The sequence below is a fragment of the Acartia tonsa genome, chromosome 10, assembly GCF_053477335.1.
Source record: "Acartia tonsa isolate MP-2025a chromosome 10, ASM5347733v1, whole genome shotgun sequence".
In the NCBI taxonomy this organism is placed as follows: Eukaryota; Metazoa; Arthropoda; class Copepoda; order Calanoida; family Acartiidae; genus Acartia; species Acartia tonsa.
Window position 1 is genome coordinate 21,770,762 of NC_137269.1, and position 25,249 is coordinate 21,796,010.

General features: G+C 33.8%; 2 protein-coding genes across 4 annotated transcripts in view; both read right to left on the reverse strand.

Moving 5' to 3' along the window:
- The window catches only part of RpS24 (ribosomal protein S24), a 133,687-nt gene that overhangs the window by 47,022 nt on the left and 61,416 nt on the right, over positions 1-25,249 (reverse strand). For 2 of the 3 annotated variants that reach the window (XM_080173977.1, XM_080173976.1), the window contains one exon: positions 24,150-24,245. The exons of the other annotated variant lie outside the window; for it this stretch is intronic. In XM_080173977.1, coding sequence (XP_080030103.1) covers positions 24,243-24,245 — 3 coding nt within the window. In that variant the 3' untranslated portion in view covers positions 24,150-24,242. Of the gene's footprint in view, positions 1-24,149; positions 24,246-25,249 lie in introns of those variants that run through there. 3 annotated transcript variants of the gene reach the window in all.
- On the reverse strand, positions 1,724-17,126 carry LOC145329641 (scavenger receptor cysteine-rich domain superfamily protein-like). The gene is made up of 13 exons (XM_080173970.1): positions 17,004-17,126; positions 16,165-16,207; positions 15,420-15,454; positions 14,787-14,856; positions 10,182-10,228; positions 9,714-9,750; positions 9,117-9,157; positions 8,368-8,415; positions 6,275-6,367; positions 3,363-3,456; positions 3,007-3,092; positions 2,187-2,283; positions 1,724-1,989 (listed from the first exon to the last, which is right to left on the reverse strand). Exons 1-13 carry the CDS (start codon positions 17,061-17,063, stop codon positions 1,865-1,867), a joined length of 876 nt encoding a protein of 291 aa, XP_080030096.1. The 5' UTR covers positions 17,064-17,126; the 3' UTR covers positions 1,724-1,864.

Below are 25,249 nucleotides of genomic sequence, written 5' to 3' on the forward strand. Positions count from 1 at the left end.
CCTTTTCAAATTTTTCTTGATGATTTTTATAAAGGTTAGGTACGATGTAGAAAGCGCAGCAACTCTATAATGTTTACCAAAAGTCGGTACGTCCATTAAAACATGCTGATTTTTTATTTTTTTGACAACAAATTTTTGTATGTTGAAATTATCCGATTAATCTGATTACACTGATTCATATTACAACAAAGTAAAATGTTATAAGCGAAGCATCTCTATAAGCAAGTCCTAAAAATGTAAGTAGGCCATTAAACACTATTCTGTATTTAAGAAGTTTGCAACAAATTTACGTATAGACAAAACTTTCATATTTATATTTTGCATATTCAGTTCTGACACTCAACAAGTGTTTATGTTCGTTTGACCTTCCATTTCATAGCTTCACTTTTATGGATGTTGTCATCCTTGTTACAGATACAAATAATACATCTAATTATTAGATACAAAAAAATGGTTCTTTAAATTTTAAGGAAATTGCTTTTAACGTTTTTTTTATTTTGTATTAGGAGAGTCCTAAGGGTTAAGACCAGCCTCTACCAATAACGAAATTAATTAAGAAAAAAAAAACACGAAACCTATACGTGTTTTTCAGCTCTCGTTGGGGGGCAACACATCGTAAAATTGACAACCTCTACATCTGCCCCCCAAATATTATTTTAGATTTATTTCGCTTGTTGGTTATACCTTATTCCTGGGTTAAGGCCTTTTAGCACAATAAAAGGCCTATTTTTTTAATTTTAATAAATGGGGATGGGGGGGGGGGGAGTACATTCTTTTACTAATCTATTGGAGGGCACATACTGAAAATTATATTATAAGACAAGATTTATTTGACATAGTGACACTGCACTTTATACCACAAAAATAATAAATAAACCCACTACTTTATTAAACAAGGATGACAACAGCCATGAAAGCGAAGCTCTGAAACGGTAGTACAAACGAAAACAAACACTTGTAGAGTGTCATGACTGAATAAGCAGAATATAAATGTAACAAAATTATTAAAATTAAAAAGTATATTTATTGAGAAAAAAAATGCTACAATACAAGATACTGTTTAAGGACATACTTACATTTTAGGACTTAATTTTAGAGAGGCCCCTCTAATAACATTGTACCTTGTTGTAATGTTAATCATCATTGCAGAAATCAGATTAATAGGATAATTTTATGACATAAACAGTTGTTGTTAAAAAGGTTATAAATCTACATGTTTTAAATAAACGTAAGGACATTTTGGTAACAAATATAGAGTTGCTAAGGTGATTAAATCCTACCTAACAACTACAGGAAATCGATAGGACAATTTTAAGATGCTCAAACGATAAGAGCTATCTGTTACGGACGAAAACCGACTTTAAAAAACATTTAAGAATCACATTTGTGCTCTTCAAATGGCTTTTTTTACATTCTGAGCGGTTGCGCCCCGAGCATATAGCAGCCATGTATTCGAAGGGAAAGTAAGGTGGCAATAAATAGCCCAAAACCAACCCTAGACTTAAATTACAAACAGTCATGTTAAAGCCTCTCTAAAATGAATATCTCAATCTGTGCAGTGGTCAGCGAGATCTTGGACGAAAAAGAAACAAAAACTTATCTACGTTATATGACAGGCAGGGATGGAGGGGACATTGGACTGTAAATTGCACTGGTAACCAATCTTTGGCTCAAAATATTGTTTACACACTAAACCTTTAAGAGGAGGATGCGTGAAGTGAACGAAATTTTTATACTTCTTATTTACAATTATAATCAAACTTCAACAACTAGATTATAAATAGTAATTATTTCATCACACAAATACCATAAATTAATTTATTATTTATTATCATTTAATTAAAATATGTTCAAAGATATTAGTTTAAGAATGATCATCAGAATTGATAGAATGTGTTCTTTCTAGTTGTAGCACTTTCTTCTTGTATAGTTTCACATAAGCACCAATGCTTAATAATACTATCAAGCAACCAGCACTTACAATAACACCTATAAATAAAAGAAAATAATATGGCAAAAATAAGAGATAAATGGATAAACATTGAAACAAGCACAGTGTCGTCCATAAAAGTTCAGTGCAGTGCTAACAACTACATATATAAAGATATAAGCTTGAAAGAATTCAAAAGAGCAGTAAACTGTCATTCAGCAAAAGTATAGAGTATCTTCAATGTTAATATGCTTACCTGTAATTACACTACTTGGATTGTCCATTGTTTCAACAGGTGTACAGATAACTCCAGCAACAGCTGTATGACCACAGGTACCAGAGTCTGTACTATACTAGATATATAGATAGTTGTTCAGGTGTACAGATAACTCTAGCAACAGCTGTATGACCACAGGTACCAGAGTCTGTACTATACTAGATAGATAGATAGTTGTATAGGTGTACAGATAACTCCAGCAACAGCTGTATGACCACAGGTACCAGAGTCTGTACTATACTAGATATATAGATAGTTGTTCAGGTGTACAGATAACTCTAGCAACAGCTGTATGATCACAGGTACCAGAGTCTGTACTATACTAGATAGATAGATAGTTGTTCAGATCACAGGTACCAGAGTCTGTAGTATACTAGATAGATAGATAGTTGTACAGGTGTATAGATAACTCCAGCAACAGCTGGATGACAACAGGTACCAGAATCTGTACTATACTAGATAAATAGTTGTACAGGTGTACAGTACAGATAACCAGGGAGATAGGGGACAATAGACAGATTATTACACTGACACCCAAAGTTTTATAATAATGTTTTTTTTTCTTATTTGTTGTCTAAACTATTTTGGGAACTTTTATGAAACAATAGAGTAACTGGACAAAATGTCTAAAAAATAAGCCATGTTACGTCATAAAAATAAGGGATTATCCATCTCATTTTTAAGGGATTTCTTTCCCACTTCTCTTCTCATCTTACTCATTAGTATGACGTTACATGGCTGAGTTTTGAGTCACTTTGTTCTGTTACAACAATAGATAATTACATAATAAATTTGATACCTCGCATTCTGACAAGGAATCTTCATTTCCATTGCATTCAGCTGATATCATAGAAAAATAGTCTAGACAGGCACCGTAGTATCCACCTTAATAAGTATATGTACATATATGCTATCACATAAAGTATTAAGGTTTCTTTGTATGTATGTAGGAATAGATTTCAATAACTACAGAACCGAGTTCCTCATTTTAGGGAAAATTCTCATTGATTTTGGGCTAATTCATTTTCAGATTCAAGTGTTGGAAGGTTTTATTTTTATGTTTCTGTAATGCAAAGTATATATAGATGCTAGGGACGCAGCAGGTAGATTATTTACATATTGATATTATAGAATAATAAATTTATAATTATATACCCTTAGTAACATTAATAGCAGGACCAAATCCTAGCTCCCTGCAGGCAACAAAACCGTCAGCAAAATGCCATCCCATGTCACAAACAGGCCTTCCCTGAAAATTTAGCTCTATTTGGACATCAGGAAAATATAACGAGCTAAGCTTTTCTTTTATTATGATATGTTCGTACATCCGTAATATCGTTAATTTGAGAATGTTAGAATTGTCCCAATGATTTCAAACTTTGCATGTTTACTTCAAAGTGTAGCAACTCTAAAATTCTTACTAGATAGTCCGTAGGTCTGCAATAAAAACCTGTTGATTTTTAAATATGTTCACAACAATTTTATGATATAATCATTTCTTAAATCATTCTAGAGCTTCGCTTTTATGGATATTATCATTCTTTATTTTCACAAATTGAATATCCTTTGTAATTACAGAATAGAATTAAAGTAATATGCAGAAAAAAATATCTATAATACAAAGTATAATGATGTCTGTCCGTCTATCCGTCCGTCCGTCTGTCTGTCCCTTAAGATCTCGGAAACCACTAAACCGATCGGATTCTACTCTTCGGGGAATATACCTACTGGTCCTGTGGTTGTTTTAGGCTATTTACTTGGGGGGTGGGACACACCCAACCCCTGGATCAACATTTCACCCTCTTAGTCATTTTACAACATACAGAAAATTGTAGAGTAGCCTTGCAAGGGAGAAAAGTAGATCCTAATTTAACTTCTATATTATTTTTCAAAGAAACATCAAATAAATAGATAATCCAGATAAATCTAGTTATGTTTAAAATGATTAATAATTATGTGCCTACAACTTTTCCACCAATAGAATATGCTTATTAATTTGCCTTCTTATTTATGATGAAATTATATTTAAAACAAAATAATTCTTTCAAAAATAAAGATTTATAAAAATATCTGGTAAAGTACGAATTCAATAAGCTGAAAGGCACCATAAGAGTTTTCCACGAGTTAACACATGAAAATATAAGCCTTCCCCCATGTCATAATTTTACCCACATATGTGCAAAATAACACTTCCCTTTAAAGATCTCTCCCTTATGCATTTACTCGTTGAATCAAAACTTAATCCTTTTTATGGTAATTCATACAAAACCACGAAAAATAGTAAAATCAATAGTCAAATATTTTCTAGTATAACAATAACAATGGTGTGGATTTTCTGGTTTCAGAGAGTTTTGCTTGTGACATTATGTAAATTTAATAGTTCTTTAAGACCACGAGAACAGTTATTGGTTTGAATCTCTCAAGCATAGGACTCGTTGAAATCACTGATTCCATATTTTTATGTTTAACATGTGCAAAAATACAATGTGATCACTTTACAATCTTTAATTTGTTATATTATCACTTTGTATAAACACTCAATGATTTTTCAAATGTCTCAAAGAGAAGTTAGAAGAGAAGCATTTTGGTGATACTCTCTAGGCTCTGCCAAAGAGAAGTTAAAAGAGAAGCATTTTGGTGATACTCTCTAGGCTCTGCCCAGTTAGCTGGGAAGTAAGGCCTATAAAAGGTGGCCCATTCGGGCTATACAGTGAGTTGTGATATAGCAAGACAAATCACCAGTCGAATTTCTTAAGGGATAGGTCGGGTTAAATCTTTGACTAGAACTTAACTTGAGTAAAACTTCTCTCTGAGATCTTTGGCCATAACATACCTAAAATAAAATAGATTTTGTTAAATAAGATTATTTAAATTTCCTTAAAAATAAAGATCTGAGATATTACAAAACTTTGTTTATACTTTAGGTATAGGGGGGAAATAATAGGGTTTAAACCCCTATGGGCTAATATTAATAGGTAGCTATTAAGATTAAGTAAAAAGAATAATATTTGCTCGGACCTTAAGATACCACAATAGATTCCATATCCCGGAATCGCCTGATGGTTTCTGAGACTCTGACAGATTTTATTTCTTTAGCAGTATAAAATTCCTATACCATAAGATAACACCAAAGGCTAACATATAGTGGTCTAAAGGCTGGTTAGTGAACCCTAGCGGGGATCTTACTCTGAGGTTGGACGGAATTTTACTTCTCAATAATTTGTATTAAGTTTCTGACATAACACCTCAGTCAACCTAAAGTTGTCGAGGCTGGTCAGCCGGGTCTGCACTCTCGTGATTACTTTTTCGAAAGTAAATAGATCTGGATTATTCGACGAACCTTAGTATAAAATATTAGGGAATTTGGTATAAGTTTTGTATATTTGACGCCAAGACTTTAAGATAACACCGTAAGCCGGCCAAATTATCGTGGCTGCAGGTTGGTTTGTGAGACCGCACCATATATCGTGTAAGTCGGTGATAACTTAATCTATAGATCTTGGTCTAAAATATTTAATCAAAATTCGTATAGGGCATCAATAACTTAAAAGTTTGATTTCCAATAGACGTATGATCGTCGATATACATTCCTGAAACCGCTGATAACACGTTATTTTCGGAATAGGGTTTTAAGACAAATTATATATCTACTGATTAGTAATCTATTATCTAGTGATTTGGTTTTTAAATATAAATAGTCATTTCATTTGATGGTATTTCTAAACAGACAGATATTAGTGTTTCGCTGAATCGAGCTTGGACCGGGAGAGGAGGTGAGAGCGCAGCGCCTTGGCCATAGTAGTGTGACAGAAGGACGCGACTGTTCCGGGAACCGGGTAGTGAAGCACCCCCCAAAAAACAAAAAATCCCCCCATCAATTTTTAAAAATTATTTTAAATAGTGGTGGAGTGATGTCATTATAACTCTTGGGGCAAAGCCTCTAGAGGCTAGAAGCGAGGCCGCTAGTATATTATATCTAATAAAGATTACTAAAAACTAAAGGAAAGTGTAATTCTCCTATATTTTTTAACAATTTTGTTTGTGAGATTAAGATGAGCTTAGGTTACCTCAAAATACACATTTCCAGAAAACCTGTCAGGGCCTCCGATAAGGCAAACTTTAGCTGGTTGTCTGCATTCATCTGGAACTATATCCTGTACCTAAATAAATATTCCAGATAGGACAAACTTTAGCTGGTTGTCTGTAGTCATATGGTACTATATCATGTACCTAAATAAATATTCCAGATAATACAAACTTTAGCTGGTTGTCTATAGTCATATGGTACTATATCATGTACCTAAATAAATACTCTAGATAAGACAAACTTTAGCTGGTGTCTGTAGTCATATGGTACTATATCATGTACCTAAATAAATACTCCAGATAATACAAACTTTAGCTGGTTGTCTGTAGTCATCTGGAACTACATCATGTACCTAAATAAATATTCCAGATAGGACAAACTTTAGCTGGTTGTCTGTAGTCATATGGTACTATATCATGTACCTAAATAAATACTCCAGATAGGACAAACTTTAGCTGGTTGTCTATAGTCATATGGTACTATATCATGTACCTAAATAAATACTCTAGATAAGACAAACTTTAGCTGGTTGTCTGTAGTCATATGGTACTATATCATGTACCTAAATAAAAATTCTAGATAAGACAAACTTTAGCTGGTTGTCTGTAGTCATATGGTACTACATCATGTACCTAAATAAATACTCCAGATAAGACAAACTTTAGCTGGTTGTCTGTACTCATAAGATACTATATCATGTACCTAAATAAATACTCTAGATAAGACAAACTTTAGCTGGTTGTCTATAGTCATATGGTACTATATCATGTACCTAAATAAAAATTCTAGATAAGACAAACTTTAGCTGGTTGTCTGTTGTCATATGGTACTACATCATGTACCTAAATAAATACTCCAGATAAGACAAACTTTAGCTGGTTGTCTGTACTCATAAGATACTATATCATGTACCTAAATAAATACTCTAGATAAGACAAACTTTAGCTGGTTGTCTATAGTCATATGGTACTATATCATGTACCTAAATAAAAATTCTAGATAAGACAAACTTTAGCTGGTTGTCTGTTGTCATATGGTACTACATCATGTACCTAAATAAATACTCCAGATAAGACAAACTTTAGCTGGTTGTCTGTAGTCAAATGGTACTATATCATGTACATAATAAATACTCCAGATAATACAAACTTTAGCTGGTTGTCTTTACACATGGTACTATATCATGTACCTAAATAAAAATTCCAGATAGGACAAACTTTAGCTGGTTGTCTGTAGTCATATGGTACTATATCATGTACCTAAATAAATACTCTAGATAAGACAAACTTTAGCTGGTTGTCTATAGTCATATGGTACTATATCATGTACCTAAATAAATACTCTAGATAAGACAAACTTTAGCTGGTTGTCTATAGTCATATGGTACTATATCATGTACCTAAATAAATACTCTAGATAAGACAAACTTTAGCTGGTTGTCTGTAGTCATATGGTACTATATCATGTACCTAAATAAATATTCCAGATAAGACAAACTTTAGCTGGTTGTCTGTAGTCATATGGTACTATATCATGTACCTAAATAAATACTCCAGATAAACGATGAAAATATAAGACTTTACACCCACCCCCTAGGAAGGTACTTACGGCTTTTCTCTGAAGGTGTTTGTTGGAAAGAAACCCCCTCCATTATTTTGAAAAATAAAAGAATATGAGGATAGTTTTTAGTTTTTTTCTTTATCATTTTAAGTCAGGTTAGGTTAGGTTATGCAGGGCATTCGGTAGCCCTGCAGAGGTACACATATGCTTCAGTTTTAGATATCTCTTTTAAAAATAAGGTTGGGGGTCAATGCTCGGAACTTTTATTGAAAGCACCTAGGCTACTGGGGTATAGTCCCTGTCGTGACAACGCCTCTTAAGGGGCGTTTCGTCGTATTTTTCGTAGCTTTTCTCCTATTTCTAGCTAACCCTGCGGGGCCAAATTGCCTTACCCTGTGGGGCAATCACCTATCCTAACCTAAAATAACCATCTAAAAGCTACTGTGAAAATACGACAAAACGCCCCTTAAGAGGCGTTGTCAAGAAAGGGCTAAACCCAGATACTTTACTTACTTGTTTAGCACAGACCACCCCAGCTATTTCTGTACGCTGACAATCATGCTAAAACAAAATAAATTTCACGCGTCTGACGAAGTGCAATAGAAATCATTACACGCTGGAAAAAAAATAGATATAGAATATACATGGTGTATATATAAACAGGGTGAAAAATTGTCGTCAATTTAGGTTGCTAACACGGACCTCATTTGTTGATCAGTTCATTCATCCAGTAGTAGGGGATGGGGTAAAGGGGTTGGATGGGGAAAACATTCATTTAGCCAGCTGCGAGCTTTAGAGTACATGAAAATCTGGTGCATCATCCAAGTAATAATATATCGATTGCTGAAAAATTATCTAATAGTTATTTCTTTCATCGTATTATAAACCGCTTTCCGCGGATATAGAATGTACAATTATAAGATTAAAACTAGTTTTTTTAGCCCCGAGTTGCCGAAGGCACGGGCAAAAAAAACTAGTTTTAATCTTATGATTGTACATTTCTATATTCGTAGAAAGCTGGATATAATACGATGATAGACATTAGACATAGTTTTTTCGTATGGATGAGAACCGGTTCCTATCCACCGGATTCGAATGAATACGAGAAAATAAATTCTAGAATTTTTTGTGGGAAATTTCTATAAAACTATAATTAGTTTATGTGCTAGTTGTTATACTCCGAATCCAGATAAAATCCAGAGGATTTTTTTTATGTATCCTTGGAAAAATTTTGATAAAACCTTACTAGAAATATTTCATACCTCTCCTTTGAAGTAGCAATCCTGTAGCCTTGATTCTTCGCCTAAAATGGTATTTTCAATCAATTTTAGAAATAATTACTAGATTTTCCTTAAAAATTGCCTACTTTGCCTGATATTTACATACTCTACATTAAAAATAGTTAAACTAGAAGTAATCTTATTTTATGTTAGGCTAGGTTAAGTAAGGTCTTAGAGATATAAAGGGATATATAGGGATATAAAGGGATATGAAATAGAAACATGTTCTTTTACTCAAACGAAAAGAAAAATGTGACAATATTCTAATAATGACATCGTTGCTAAAATTTAAGTAGAACACGCAAATTACTTAAAAATATAAAGAAATGCAATGAAATGCAGTATGGATTTTAAACCGATTAGAACCGAATTACAGTCTTACCGAAAAATCATGTATAGCATTCTATCACAGACAGTATTTCATAAAATTAAATTAAATTCATAAAATGATACCATTTTTTATATCCGCGGAAAGCTGTCTAAAATACGATACGATATAAATAACTAATTTATCCTTTAAGAGGTTTAGTGATTATTTGGGACACTATTTTTCTCTAGGATTAAAATTTGAAAATCTACCTGTACACTCAAAATCATCATAACCAATATTTCTTGCCTAAAACAAAATATGAATAGACCTTAAGTTACTAGAACCCAGGAAAAATAAGGAAAGAATATAAAAAAAACAGGGTATTAGGTAAAGTAGTACCAAACAGATAACCAACCCTTTTTTTTGCACGACCTTTGTTTAGAATTCCCGCATGGTGTTTAGTTAATGAAATATAAGAGCCAAGAAATTACTATTAATTTCATGCATCTGACATATCAGCCGCAGGTACATTTCTGATAGACTTAAATTAAATTATGAACTGAATGTTCATTAGTATATATTAACAAAAAAATTAGTCGTCCATCTTGAATAGCAGCAGAGAAATTATTCTTTTCCCCTTACTGTTTCAATGGACAAAAGTACGGATATTTCGAATTATAGAGTAGCTTCGCCAATAACGTCAAATTAAAAATTTATTTATGTAAAAAAATAATTACCCGTCCAAATTCTGATTCTCTTGAAAATCTGACTACACCTGGATAGCCTACAAAATAATATAAAAACAAGGATGGCAACATCTATAAGTAGCGCAGCACAAAATTCATGGATAGACTAACTGATAAGCTGAGTTATAGAATAGATATGCCCAGTGGTGAATATAGTAGAAAATCACGAAAAAACATTTTTATAGGACATAGGTCTTTTGTTGCCCTACCGACAGACCGAGTTTCTTTCAGAGCATTACGGAGTAATGGACAGACAAAGTAATTATAGAGTATTTTTGCCACCAATAATTTTTAAAAAGCATAGCATAATGTTAGATAATCATTACTTATCCATTAGTATTATGTCTCTACATGCAATAACGATAGTTTATGTCGAGTTAAGTGAAAGTTGTCATTGTTGACAAATTATCGACAGGATATTTTTCAAATGACATCGTTGACTTATAATTCATTTGTCTACTATATAATAATAATTCGTTCGTTTGTCCTACGGCCTCGGTGCTACGCTTTTATGGATGTTGTCATCCTTGTTTTAATGTTCTCTTTGTTTGTTATTTTTTTAATGCAATACTTTGAATGTAAACAAGGATGACAACATCCATAAAAGCGAAGCACTGAAACGGTGGGACAAACGGACGTTAACACTTGTATAGTTTCAGAACTGAATAATCCTAATATAAATGTATAAGAGTCAAAGCAAAATTGTGAGTAAATTTGTTAAAAAAATGCTTGATACAGGATAATGTTTATGGACATACTTACATTTTTAGGACTTGATTATAGAGTTGCCTCGTTTATTACATTATACTTTGTTGTCCCAGGAATCAATATACCAAAAATCTACGCTTTCTAAATCGTACCTCACTGCTAAAGGAATCACCATGCATAATTTGAAATCGATAGGACAATTCTAACATGCCTAAATTAACGAAAAAAGCTATCCGTTACGGACGGACGGACGGACCGACCCTAATTATAGAAAAGCTTCGTTTTTAAAAAATGACAACTAATTAATACAAAAACTGACAATTCCATAAGACCATTAATTAAACATTTTTCTCTTTCTGTAGATTGCTTAATCATTTCTAATTTTCTAATTTTTCGTTCATTTTCTTTCTTCTGAAGTGTCAATTATGTAAAGGATAAAGTGCAGATGGTAGTCTGATTTAATTTCTAAGTAGTACGATACTTTTTAGATTATATGAGTTGGGGAAATGTTTTCAATTTAGATTGCTAACATGGAACTCATTTATTGATCATTTTGTTCATCCAGTAGAAGGGGCGGGGATGGGTTACAGGAGGTGGAAGGGGGAATTGTTATCTTAGCCCAATGCGTGCTTCACTTTATTAGAGAACATGAAAATCTGGTGTAAGATACGATGGATTTCCCCCCATTTTTTTCTTTTATACTCCTAATTTCTTTTCTACCTATTTATCCTCTATTGACCTTTGCGAGATCTTAAGGAACTAACAGGGTCCAACCTAGGGTCGTGCAAAACTGTTGGGCATTTATTTTCACAAATTAGGTAAAGTTTGACATTTTAGGACAATACAAAAGGGTTTTAATACACCCAACAGATCTATATTTTAGATGTATTGTATATACAGATAAATACCTCCCTCACTTTTTCAATGACCTTTTTTATCTACTGCCAAATTGTTTTTGCTACTTGTCTGTGTCTATACCTAAATATTAGATGATTTCTTTTTTTAAATGACCCAATTGATATTCGGTACAAGGACACTGCGATGGGGAGATACAGTTATTTAACCCCATCCCCCTCTAGTGTTTTACTCTAATATACACCCTACCCCCTTCCCAACAGTTTGAATTTAATTAGTTTTTGGGGCAGAAAGTTAGTAATTTCGACTAACATCATTATATACCCTACTCCCCACAAAATTTAATTAAATCACCTGTAGAGATTAACCCCCTCCCCCCCTGCCCCCAAATAAAAAAAACTTGGACGTCCTCATTAAAATCTTTTTAATATTAGAATAATAATATCATTAAGATCTATATAATGAATATGATCCATATTCTGAAACTAGGTTGAAACCAGTGGCGGCGTGCATAGTCGATTCAGCAGGGGGGTGTAAATTAAGAGGCGTGAGAAAAAAGAATTTTTCTAAAAAATCTGTTCTTCTAGCATTAAAAATAAGAAACATACAGTTGCGTAACACGTAAAAAAAATGACCTATATCAAGGCTTATCAAATAAAAGACCCAAGAAAGTAAATATGTCTTTGACTGACTTATAGTTAGAAATTTTTTATGTAGTGTTTCTGTGTAGTAATCGTTGTCGCAAATAAAGAAATTAAATATGAGAGAATATATGTAGAGAATCTAATCACACTTTTTTGACAAGAAACTCATTTATACATTAATGAGAAGTCTGAAGGATAAAAGCAGAGATTTGTAGGGAGATGATAAAATATGTTTCAGAAATTGGATGGAAAGATATGTGATAGAAGACAGATTAATAGATAAGTTGGGAATAGTCCCTTTCGTGGCAAAGCCCCTTAAGGGTCGATTCGTCGTATTTCTAAATTGGCTTTTTATAGGTTATTTTAGGTTAGGTTAGGTTATATTGGGTTAGGTGATTGCCCCACAGGGTTAGAGCCCCCCGCAGGGGCTAGAAATAGGAGAAAGCTACTGTAAAAAAATACGAACAATCGCCCCTTAAGGTGCATTGCCACGAAAGGGACTATACCTGATAAGTTGCTAGATCCATAGATTAATCAATAAAGAAACATATTATTAAGGCATTCAAAGTAAATATTAGAAAGAGTTTATGAAGATGTATGTACAGAAAAACAGACAATTAACTAAGTCCTGTAAAAATTACAAAAGGAGTTTCCTATATCCCTTTAAATTTATGTAAAAAAAGCCCCTACTCTCTATATGAATACACTAGCGGCTACGCCCCTAGAGGCCTCTAGGGGGCACTTGAGGAGGAGAGAGTCGAATTTAATAACCCAATTTCTTATTTTCGATTTTAAAAAAAATCTTGGATTGGATGAAGCACGACGTCGCTGGGCGTTGTCAAAAATCACTGGTCGGCTCATTTTGCCCCCTCAAACCCTCACCTCGTGCCATTTTTCTGTGTAAAGACTATAATTATAATCTTTTGCGTAAGTCTGATTTTTTTCCTAGACCTCACAAATAACCAGACTTAGGTTGGGCAAAAGGTCCCGTGAGATTATCTCAAACCGTTTGGGCGTGACGGCCCAAAAACCGCAAAAAATGGCCTAAAAATTGACCAGCCTGTCATTTCATCAAAGAAATCCATCAAAAAATCACAATTTGAAATTTTAATTAATTAATAACTTTTTTCTCATAAGAGATAATGACACAAGACTTTCACTTGGTGAAAATTCAGCATTGTGGGCCGCCTAGACTTTATATTTGGTGACCCTGGGGTGACGGGTTCAGTGCCCCCCACACCCACGAAGTGGGCATACTTTTGAAAATCACGTTTTTTCAGTTTTTCCCCTTAAAGGAGGGGAAGGAGTCGTTTTAGAGACTTCAAGCATCTCTTTGATGAACAACTTTTTGAGGCGCACATTTCTTTATTTATGTTTCATTCGCCTCCGGCCGACCGTTTAGCTGTTATTCGCCGCCGAAGGCGTGATTTTTGGCGATTTTTGCCGTTTCCGAGGTTTTAATGGACATTTAGGAGGGGAAAGAGTTGTCCAATCAAGTTGATGATGAAGTACATTTTTGTAGGCAATTGCATTGGCTAAATTTCATGTGAAGTAAAATTTTTTGTACCTCTAACCGGTTTTGCTCCAGCTAAATAGATTTACAAATACCCCCTAAAAACCGGAAAAAACCGGTTTTTTATAAAATTCACGGCCGGTTTTGGCCGGATCCGGCTCAAATTTTGCATGGAGTCATCCTTTGTTATTCCCAACAGTTGATACTTGACACAGCAAGATCCCAGAAAAGTGTGGTATATCTAGGGTGCCCCCCCTCATTTTTAATTTTAGTAAAAAAAATTTTGAAAATTTTTTTTCGTGGGGGGATTTTTCATTTTTTGGTGGGGTTGGGTGTGTCCCACCCCCAAGAAAATAGTTATAAACCTTCACGGGACCTATGAGAAGCTACCCTGTTAAGGAGAACCCGATCGGTTCAGTGGTTAGCGAGATCCTTCAGTACAGACACACAAACACACAGACAAACAGACATCCTGTTACTTTAGTATAAGGATTAAAGCAAAAAAATAGAGGCGGCAGGTGTTAAATAACTGTATGTCCACGGGGACCCTGTGCCGACCTTCAATTAGGGCCTTTGATTGCACGACCTTAACTATGCATGGTATTTAGTTGCGCCTGTTTTGGGCCAAGGCACTTCCCTTACTCTAACTATTTATGTCGCGCATTTGACCATTTTTAACGTCTTTAGTTTTAACGCAGTGTCGGACCAAGATTTGAACCTATCACCTTTCAGACGACGAGCGGATGCGCTACGTGTTGAGCCACGGTCGCGGGATCTGAATTTAATGTACATATATGTATACTATTACCTTACTCCCATTGTTAGAAAGATGTGTTTACCTAATTGTCTGAGTTATTATTAGAAAGATTCATATACCTAACTGTCTACAAGTGACAGCAGCCTCTTCCATGCCCCAGGAATCATCACATACAAATTTTCTCCCAATCTAAACATTCCAATATAAAAAGCTTAATTAATTCTAGTGCCCTTATAGTTAGGAAATTAGAAAAGAGAAGCTCTACATATAGTGTCCAAAAAAATTATCCGTGTGACGTCATAAAAATGAGTGACGTGAAGAAAAGTGGGAAAGGAAACCCCTTAAAAAGAGATTGATCTATTGACGTAACACGGCTAATTTTTCGGACAATTTATTGAATCAAAATTTATTTTTTGCAATATCTATTAAATGCTTCTTTAATGTCAAACTACCAAACAAATATTTTGTGTGAAATCTTGTTAGTATAAAATTATTTCGATACACCCTTTGTGACAACGCCTCTTAAGGAGCGTTTCTTTGTATTTTCACAGCAGGTGTTCTCCTATTGGGGGCTCTAACCCTGCGGGGCAATTACATAACCTAACCTAACCTAACCTATCAAAAGATACTGCGAAAATACGACGAAACCCCCCAGGCGTTGTCACGAAATTGACTATACCAAATTATTTTTTAGTATATATTTTGGGTACTGTTATTATGGGGGGTAATGAATAATCTTTTAAAGTTGATACCTTTACATTTCCTTCATGGTCACCAGTTCCTCCAACTAAATTATTATTTACTAGCGGATACGCTCCTAGAGGTCTCTAGGGGCACATGAGGGGGAGTTGATTTCGAATACCCATTTTTTCATTTTTGGTTTAAAAAGAAAAAGTAAAAAAAAAATTTTTTTTTTTTTTTTTTTTGGGGGGGGGCGATTTCTCTTCGGAGGGTGGTGGTACCCTCCCCCAAAATACTTATATAACTTTTTAATACCTATGAGAAGTTACACTGTAAAGGAGAACCATATTGGATCAGCGAGATCCTTCGCTACAGACAAAAAACCATACTACGTTATATAATAGGATACTAGCGGCTTAAAAAACCATGACAGGACCAGTAGGTATATTCCCTGAAGAGTAGACCGCAATTGGTTCTGTGGTTACTGAGATCTTAAGCTTCAGACAGACAAAACGATTTCGTTCTACTTTAGAAAGTTCAGTTATAACCTTTGTCCAATTGTTTTAAATCGGTTCTTAAAGGTTTAAGTACTCTGTCAAGAAGGTGTCAGGTTCGAGGTCAGGCTTTATAACGACAGGCTAACGGACCAAGTTAGTTGTATATACTGGTTATTTTTTCGTAAATTGTACCTTCTCTTAACATAAGAAATTAACAGTCTATCTTGAAAAGCAGCCGTGAAAACTATATTTCCACTATAGGCCTTACTAGCGGACAAATAAAATAAGAAGGGTCGCTTCTATAATAAAAAAAAGTTACCCAGGCAAACAGTTTGATTCCCGGGACAACCATTTACTTGAACCTAGTAAAAATAAAATTAACAGTGACTTTTTTTTACATAGCAAAGTATTATTGATTAAAAGTTTAAAAATGGTTAGTTTTGCGTAAAAGAGCCCAAAATAAGCCTTGAGTAATTTAACCTTCATTTTTGTTTTAAGAAGGCTTGTCTGGTTAGGTTAGTTTATATTATTTACAGGGTAACCTTGCAAGGGTTATGTGAAAAGAATTAAAACAAAACCCCCCACTTATTTTCTATTTATTTCAAGTAGAGATAGGAGAATTTGTTTTCTTTACGGACTTTTAGCGAAAGCACCTAAACTTGGACAATATGGATTCTTAATATTTGTGTTTAAAATATCAAAATATGTGGCAAAATAACGTTATCACTCGAAGGGCGGCTATGCTTCTCTAAGAATGGATATAGAATATACGTGGAATGTGGATGATATACATAACAGGAGAAAAATTGTCGTCAATCTAGGTTGCAATTTCCCTCCGCATTTATTGGTCAGACCGTTTAACCAGTAGGAAGGGTATGGGGGAGATCGTTATTTTAGCCCGCTACCGAGTTCACTTTATTATAGAACATGAAAATCTGGTGTAAGATCCAAGTAATTATAATATACAATACATCCATACCTTAGTTTTTTTTCGTTATAGAAAAATTAGATCTTCCCGGGTCCTATAAGAAGCTTCTATTCAAAGAAGTCATATCAATTCAGCTGTTAGCGAGATCTTTCGGTAAAGAACACAGACAAACATCCTGATATTTTTATACAAAGATAAAAGTATAAAAGATATCTTTATAAAAACTTTACCTGTAGGAAGACCAGAAAAATGTTAAATAAAACTAATGAGCTTTGTAAAATAGTAAACATTTTTTGTTTTGTTTTTCTAAGGAATTTTATCAAAAATTAAAACAGCTTCTCTAGCTAGAGAAAATAATCTATGGTTGGGCCGGATATCCGGCTAATATCTGGTTATCCGGCCAAGTTAGCGTATATCCGGCCAAATTACTACATATTAAAGTATCAAAAAAGGATATAGTCCCTTTCGTGACAACGCACCTTAAGGGGCGATTCGTTGTATTTTTTAGTAGTTTAATAGTTTCAATATCCGGCCGGATTTTGAAAATAGCCAGATAACTGGCCCAACCCTACTCTAAATACATATATCCATTCCATAAGCATTCAAATCAATTAAAATAGCTGCATGGTGCCTAAGGGATGGCCTCCAAACCGATTAGAACAGCTTCTCAGCCATACTGAAAAATCATGAATAGAATCGTATTTGAGTCAATTTTCCACTAGTATCAATAAATAAAATCAATACTACTTTTGTAAGCCCGGGGCTAAAAAAAACTTGTTTAATCCTTTAATTTTTCTTTCTAATATCCGCGGAAAGCTGTCTATAATGTCTAATGCTGTCAATTATAACATTTCTTGTAAATGTTGAATTATTTTCTTTATTGGTTTCTAGCTAAAACATTAATTTGTCTTAATTAATTCTTAGATTAATATTCATTTGCACAACCTTTGTTTTGAAGTCCTAACTGTGCAATTGCATGCTAATGAGATATGCCTGTTCTCGACTAAGGCATTCCTCGAACTCTTACTTTTAATGTTGCGATTCTGGTATAGCAGCAGTAGGTACAAATTTTTACGTCATCTGTTATGACGCAGTTCGGGCCGAGAATCAAACTTATCGCCTCCTCGAAAGTGAGCAGAGTATTACTTGTTGATGTTAAGCTACAGCTGCGGGCTCTAAACTAGAGTTGGGCTCGATATAATTATCTCGATATTGGCTAGGTTTATTCAATGTTTTATTTACTTTCTTTTGGTTATCTGAATCCTGACTATTAACCATATTCTTCCATTATCTTCTCCCTGACGATTTCTTTCTTTAAACTATTTTAGGATCTTAATATTTTTTATTTCAATTTACCGTCCTGAAAAGGTTAAAATGTTTAGTTAACTGTTAAATTTTAGTTCAATATCTGACCACATTATGCACGTATCGCTAGGATCAAATTATTTTAAAACTAAGTTTTCTTTTATTTACTATAATATAAATTTAAATTTTCTGTTTTATGGATAGAAATGTCTGGTCAATGAGAGTTTATTACGGATTATTGGAGCACTATGAGTTTTAAACATTTATCACTTGGAAAACTTGAGCTCATATATAGACATTTATTTCGGATTATTGGATTATTGGAGCACTATGAGTTTTAAACATTTATCACTTGGAAAACTTGAGCTCATATATAGACATTTATTTCCTATATAGATCTGTCATGGATCTTGATGCAATATAGCAGGCTGTTTTGTAAATGTTAAAAATTGGAAGATTTCATTAAACAAAAGTTCCCGCAAATGTAAGTATTAAATGATTAACTATGTAACTGGACAAAGGGTCTAAAATATCAAAGCGTCATAAAAATTAGGGAGATGAGAGGAGAAGTGGGAAAGAAAACCCCTAAAAAAGATATGGATAAACCCTCATATTTTTGACGTCACATGGCTGATTTTTTTAGACACTTTGTCCCCTTACAGCAACTATTCATTATTTAATCACAATAATTTAAATTTGATGTCATTAGCATTGAATTAACAATATAAACTGTAGTCTAAATTTCAAACATTTGGGTTGTTCAAGTCAAGGATTTAAAACTATAAAGTTCGAGAAATAATGTTTCATATGATAAAGTTAACCTATATTTGTAACTAGCGGCTTCGCCCCTAGCCTCTAGGGGCTTTGCCCCAAGAGGTTTAATCAAACCAATTTTTCATATGTTAGATTTAAAAGAAAAATTTAAATTTTTTTTTTGTTTTTTTTGGGGGGGAAGGTAGTTTAAATATTTTTTTTTTTGGGGGGGGGGGGGTATTTTTATTTTTTGGGGGCGAGTTGGGGGGTGTCCCACCCCCCCAAGAAAATAGTTATAAACCTTCCCGGGACCTATGAGAAGCTACCCTGTAAAGGGGAACCCGATCGTTTCAGCGGTTAGCGAGATCCTTCGCTACAAACAGACATACATTGTTCTACTTTGTATTATAGACTAGCGGCTACGCCCCTAGAGGCCTCTAGGGGCACTTGAGGAGGAGAGAGTCGAATTTAATAATTCAACTTCTTATTTTAGATTTTAAAAGAAAAAGTAAAAAAAAATTTGGGGGGGGCAAAAAACAAAAAATAAATTTTTGGGGGGGTGCCCCCCCCTCATTTTAAATTTTAGTTAAAAAAATTAAAAAAAAAAAAAAAATTTTAGGGGGGGGATTTTTTAATTTTTTGGGGGTGTCCCACCCCCCAAGAAAATAGTTATAAACCTTCCCGGGACCTATGAGAAGCTACCCTGTTAAGGAGAACCCGATCGGATCAGCGGTTAGCGAGATCCTTCGGTACAAACAAACACACAAACATACAAACACACAGACACACATCCTGTTACTTTATTATAAGGATATAGATAAAAAGATCTCGCTACTACTGGACAGACACTCCTTGAAGAGATAGAAGCTGGTTGTTTGTCTCTCTAGCTCGTTTTATTGGCCGACCTCTAATCTCTTAAATTGTCATGTCAAAACATATAGAACCATATTTTTGACTAGCGGTTAAGCAACTAGAGGCCTCTCGGGGCACCTAAGGTGGTGGGGGGTTGACATTTTTCATACTTTAGTTTTAAAAAGAACAAGGATGACAACATCAATAAAATAAAAATTTAAGTAAATTTGTTGCAAAACTGATTAAATACATGATAGTGTTTAAGGACATACTGAAGTTTTTAGTATTGATTATTGAGATGCTTCGCTTATCACATTGTACCTTGTTGTAATAGGAATCAGTATTCAAAGAATCAGCTGAATAGGATAATTTTAACATACAAAAATTTGTTGTCAAAAAAGTAAAAAATGTTATTAATGGACGTACGGACTATCTGGTAGCAATTATAGAGTGGCTGCGCTTTCTAAGTCGTACATAACTGTTACAGGAATCACCATACAAAGTTTTAAATCGATAGGACAATTCTAACCTGTTTAAATCTACGAAAAGAGCTAACTGTAACGGACGGACAGACCGACCCTAATTATAGAGAAGCTTCGCCTTTAAAAACAGTAAAATCTCAAAAATTAGGTATAGCCAACAAGCGAAATAAATGTATAATGATATTGGGGGACAGATAAAAAGGTCGTCTTTACTACGTAGCGCCCCCTTCCCCCTAAAACGAAAACAGCTCAAATTACCAAATATTTTTTAAAAATTTCATCAAATGTTTGTTACAGCCACACAAAGATCTTGTTACTTTTATAAAAGAATATCATTTGTATAAGAAATAACTTAATTTGTATAAATCCATCTTACTGGCATAAGTGTTGAAGACCCTTTATGTCTGCTGGCAAATTGCTTTCTGATTTTTTTTTTTGGGGGGGGGGGGGATTTGGCTGTGTTTATATTTCCAACTCTATTAGCTAATTACAAAGATTTAATACAAAATCGGTAGAGCTATACGTAGCTAATGCCCAATCTATTATTTTCTTAAATGACTTAAAAAGAAATCGCCCCTTTGATAGATTAAAATAAGGGGGGGGGGGGGAGAAGTTTTGACACATTTGCGTAAACCTGGCACCTAGGCTTTATCTTTGGACTGAGAGGATAGATTATTAATGATAAAATCATTCTTATATGATAAATTTCACGAAGTTTTAAGATTTTTTGGATAGGCCTCCAGGTGGTCTCTGTACAGGTAAAAATGAAATTTTTTTTTTTTAATGTTACAGGTCAACTTATAAAACAAAATATGCATCTTTTTTAATATTATTCACATATTTGAAGAAAAAAGACGCATATTTTGTTTTATAAGTTGATTTGTAACTTTAAATTTTTTTTTCATTTTACCTGTACAGAGACCACCTGGAGGCCTGGAGCTCCGGAACCTGGAGGCCTATCAAAAAATTCTTAAAACTTCGTGAAATTCATCATATAAGAATGATTTTATCATTAATAATCTATCCTCTCAGTCCAAAGATAAAGCCTAGGTGCCAGGTTTACGCAAATGTGTCAAAACTTCCCTCCCCCCCTTGGTTGAAAACCTTGGAACCAACCAATCACAAATCAATAAAAGTATCCAAAGATTTTCTGCTAACGAATAAGATTGTAGGTCCAAACAAAGCTCTCATGTTTCAGTGTCACTATTTTCCCTTAAAAAATAATCTGCTAGTTTTTCAACTTTTAGGAATACACAATGGGTAATAATATCTCAGATTACATTGATGGATGTTGCAGATTATCATTAGTTCCTGGGAATTTTATCAATTATAACAAGAATGTCAACATCATTAAAAGCGATTTTTTTATATATAATGCGCCAAAACCCAGAAATTTAAATTCGCCCAGACGCAAAATGGTAAGTCAACCCAGGGATAAGACAATGGCTGATAAATTAATGTACTGTAGTATAATTAAGTTTTTGGCTTAAACGGAGAAACATATTCATTTACTCTCAATTACTCTGGAAAAAGTTAAGAGAACATTTATTAGATTTAGTTGTAATTGAGAGTCCATATACAGAACATTCTGGTTTGGAGTCGAGCCTTCTTTAGGCCAATTCAGCTACATAAAGACATCCTCCTACTTCAACGAGTTTAATACAGATAAATATTCCACCTCTTCAACGCCTTCAAAGTTTACAGCTAATTAATACTTTTGTATTAATTAGACAGACAGTCATCCTGCTGCTTTGGTGTTTCTACACACAAATAGACATCCTATTACTTCAGAAGCATCCCAGCATAATTAATCAATAGTTTGAAGCATTTAAATATATTTAACATTTGCTAATAAAGTATTCATATTTACTCATAAATATAATAACCATATTTAATCAAAACTGCATTTAATCTTAGTTAAATAAATACTTAAAAAGATATCTATAATACAAAGTAGCTTGATGTCTGTCCGTCTGTCTGGCTGTCCCTTAAGATCTCGGTAACCACTGAACCGATCGGATTCTACTCTTCAGGGAATATACCTACTGGTCCTGTGGTGGTTTTAGGCTATTTTCTTGGGGGGTGGGACACCCCCAACCCCCCCAAAAATAAAAAACCCACCCCCAAAAATTTTTTTTTTTACATTTTTGTAAAATCTCAGTAACTGCTGATCAAATTGGGCTCTACCCTTCTGGGAATATACCTACTGGTCCTCTGGTGGTTTTAAGCTATTTTCTTGGGAAGTGGGACACCCCAACACCCCCAAAAATAAAAAATCTCCACTTCCTAAATTTTAAATTTTTTTAAATTTTTGTAAACAAAAACCAGTAATTGGGGTGGGGGAACCCCACTGCAACATGGGGCGAAGCCCCCATAAATCCCCCCCCCCCAAAAAAAAATTTAAATATTTTTTTTTTAATTTAAATTTTTGTGTATGCGAACAACCTAGGTTTAATTTTTATGAATTGAAATTTTTGTGTATTCAGCAAACAACCTGGGTTTAATTTGTACAAATTAAAATTTTGTGCATAAAGCGCACAACCTGGGTTTAATTTTACCAGAGTAATTAAACAAAGAATATTTTTTTAAATATTTCTATTAAGGAGGGTTGACTTCCCATAACTATATAGGGCGGCCCCTAGAGGCTAGGGGCGAAGCCGCTAGTATTTTATATTTGAATTAAGTACCCGAATCTACTCTATCATTTAATTCGTGTCAGTCTGTCTACATTTCAGTACATCCTTAATGATGATACATAAAATTACCCCTTCTGTAAATTACAATTAATATCCCCTACCTACCTGCAACCATCAAGTTTTAACAAGGATGACAACATCCATAAAAGCGAAGCTCTTAAGGACAAACGAATAGTGTGGTGTCAGAACTGAATAATCAGAATATAAATGTAGAAAAGTCGAACGAAACAAAATTGTAAGTAAATCTGCTTTAATACAGAATTAAGGACATACAAACATTTTTAGGACTTGATTATAGAGATGCTTCGCTCATAACAATGTACTTTGTTGTCCTTGGAATCAGTATTCCAAATGTGATTGGATAATTTCATCACATAAAAATTTGATGTTAATAAGCAACAGGTTTAAAACTTTCTAGTAACGATTATAGAGTGGCCTCGCTTTCTAACTCCTATAGGAACCATCATGCAAAGTTTGAAAGAGGTAGGTCGATTTTAACATGCCTATATTAACGAAAAGAACTATACGTTACGTGTGAATGGACCGACCCTAATTATAGAAAAAGCTTCGCTTTTAACAGTAAGTTTCACGGTTTCCAGAACGGTTCAACATTACCACTCTTTAAAAAAATCTAAGTAACCCAATAAGCCTCCGCCGTGTGGCTTAAAGAATATAGGAGACACGCAACTGCAACTAAAACAAAGAAAATCGCACGGCGCTGCCGAGCCCTGCTCAATACACAATTTCAAATAAAACAACATAACCCATAGTGCAAAGCTCCAAATTGTTTAGTTCCAGGTATGGTTTATAGACTATAGGACCAATCTAATATTGTTTTCACACCAGTGCAGTTCATTATGAATGGAATTAGTAAAAATAGCTAGCTCTTAACCCATTATTAAGGGGGTTAGAGAAACCTTAATTATTAATGATTTGGTTTTACATCCTGTTACTTGCATGGTAAGACTGACTGTTACGCCCCTCTTTAATTACATTCTTTTTGGAGGTAAATCGAACTTATTTTATTAGATTTCCTTTTTTATTATTACTATTATGTTCCACCAGGTTTGCTGGCTAAAATAACTACTCAACACATACCCTCTCCCCTCCTACTGAATGAAGAACACATCAGCAACCTACATAAATTGACGACAAAATTTCTCCCGTCAATATATTCATTCCTACGGCATTAATAATCTTCTAGTAGTTTACGAAATCTAAACGGACACAAACATACAACTATAACTTTTATCCCACATAATAGATTAGAATACAATATATAACAAAGTTCTGTTTTTATTATTTATTCAAATTGAGAAAATCCATAAGATATTTTGAAGACCAAAGTAATAATTCCACCAGCTTGGGTCGGATTTCCAGGTTACTGAAAATAAAAGATAAATCAGTTATTTTTCGGAAAACATGGGTGTATATTCTGCACAAGATCCCCTACTAAAAAAAATTTCTTCCCCCCTTCAAAGGAGGAGGAAAAATAAAAAAATAAATGAAGTAGCACTCTCCTCCTCTAAATGCATTCAGTTAATTCAAGATCTTTATTTAATTTTATTAAATACATAACAAATATAGCTCAAATATATTCTCATTTTTCATTTCCCCTCCCCCCTCCACTTAGCAGTGGATCCGATGCAGAATATAAACCCCTATTTAATTTTATATGGTTATGGGTAGTTAACTGCAAGGAAACTTATTGAATACATATTACTTTGTAGTGTGAATAATCCTCATAAAATATGAACAATGAATTCTTTAGTTTTAGTTATGATTTTTGATGAAATCTAATAGTTAAATGAAATACACTATCAAAAACTACTCGAAGGTATGTATTTTATCACGAAAAATATAGTAATAGCCTAATAAGCTTAAATTCGATAAATATGCTTCGTTCGTATGATGTCTAACAATATGATTAAAGGTCTACTTTTATGTATATAGTCATCCTTGTTAAATGATATCTAAATTGGAGTCTTGTGTTTTTCTAAATAATGTTAGTAGAATACGTGACTAGGGTTGTCTTTAAGAAAATAAATATCCAGCGATTCCATCATATATTAGGTTTTTCTTTAAAAAAAACCTTAGGTTTATGAACAAAACAACCCCCCCCCCATATTTATATAAGGGAGGTTTATAATTTGAAGATACTAAAAAAAGTCTTACTACCATAAAAATCGAAACCCCTGGTTGGGACAAATCGCTGAATATATATTCCATAATAAATACGTGAAAAGGGGATAGCGCCACACAACGTCTCACACAAATTTTTAATTAGGGAGGAAGGGGACAATGGACTTAAATTTTGTTAGTACCCAGTATCAATAAGAAGTTTATTTTTTAAAATAAAATCTTTGGGTACTATGTTGAATTAGACAT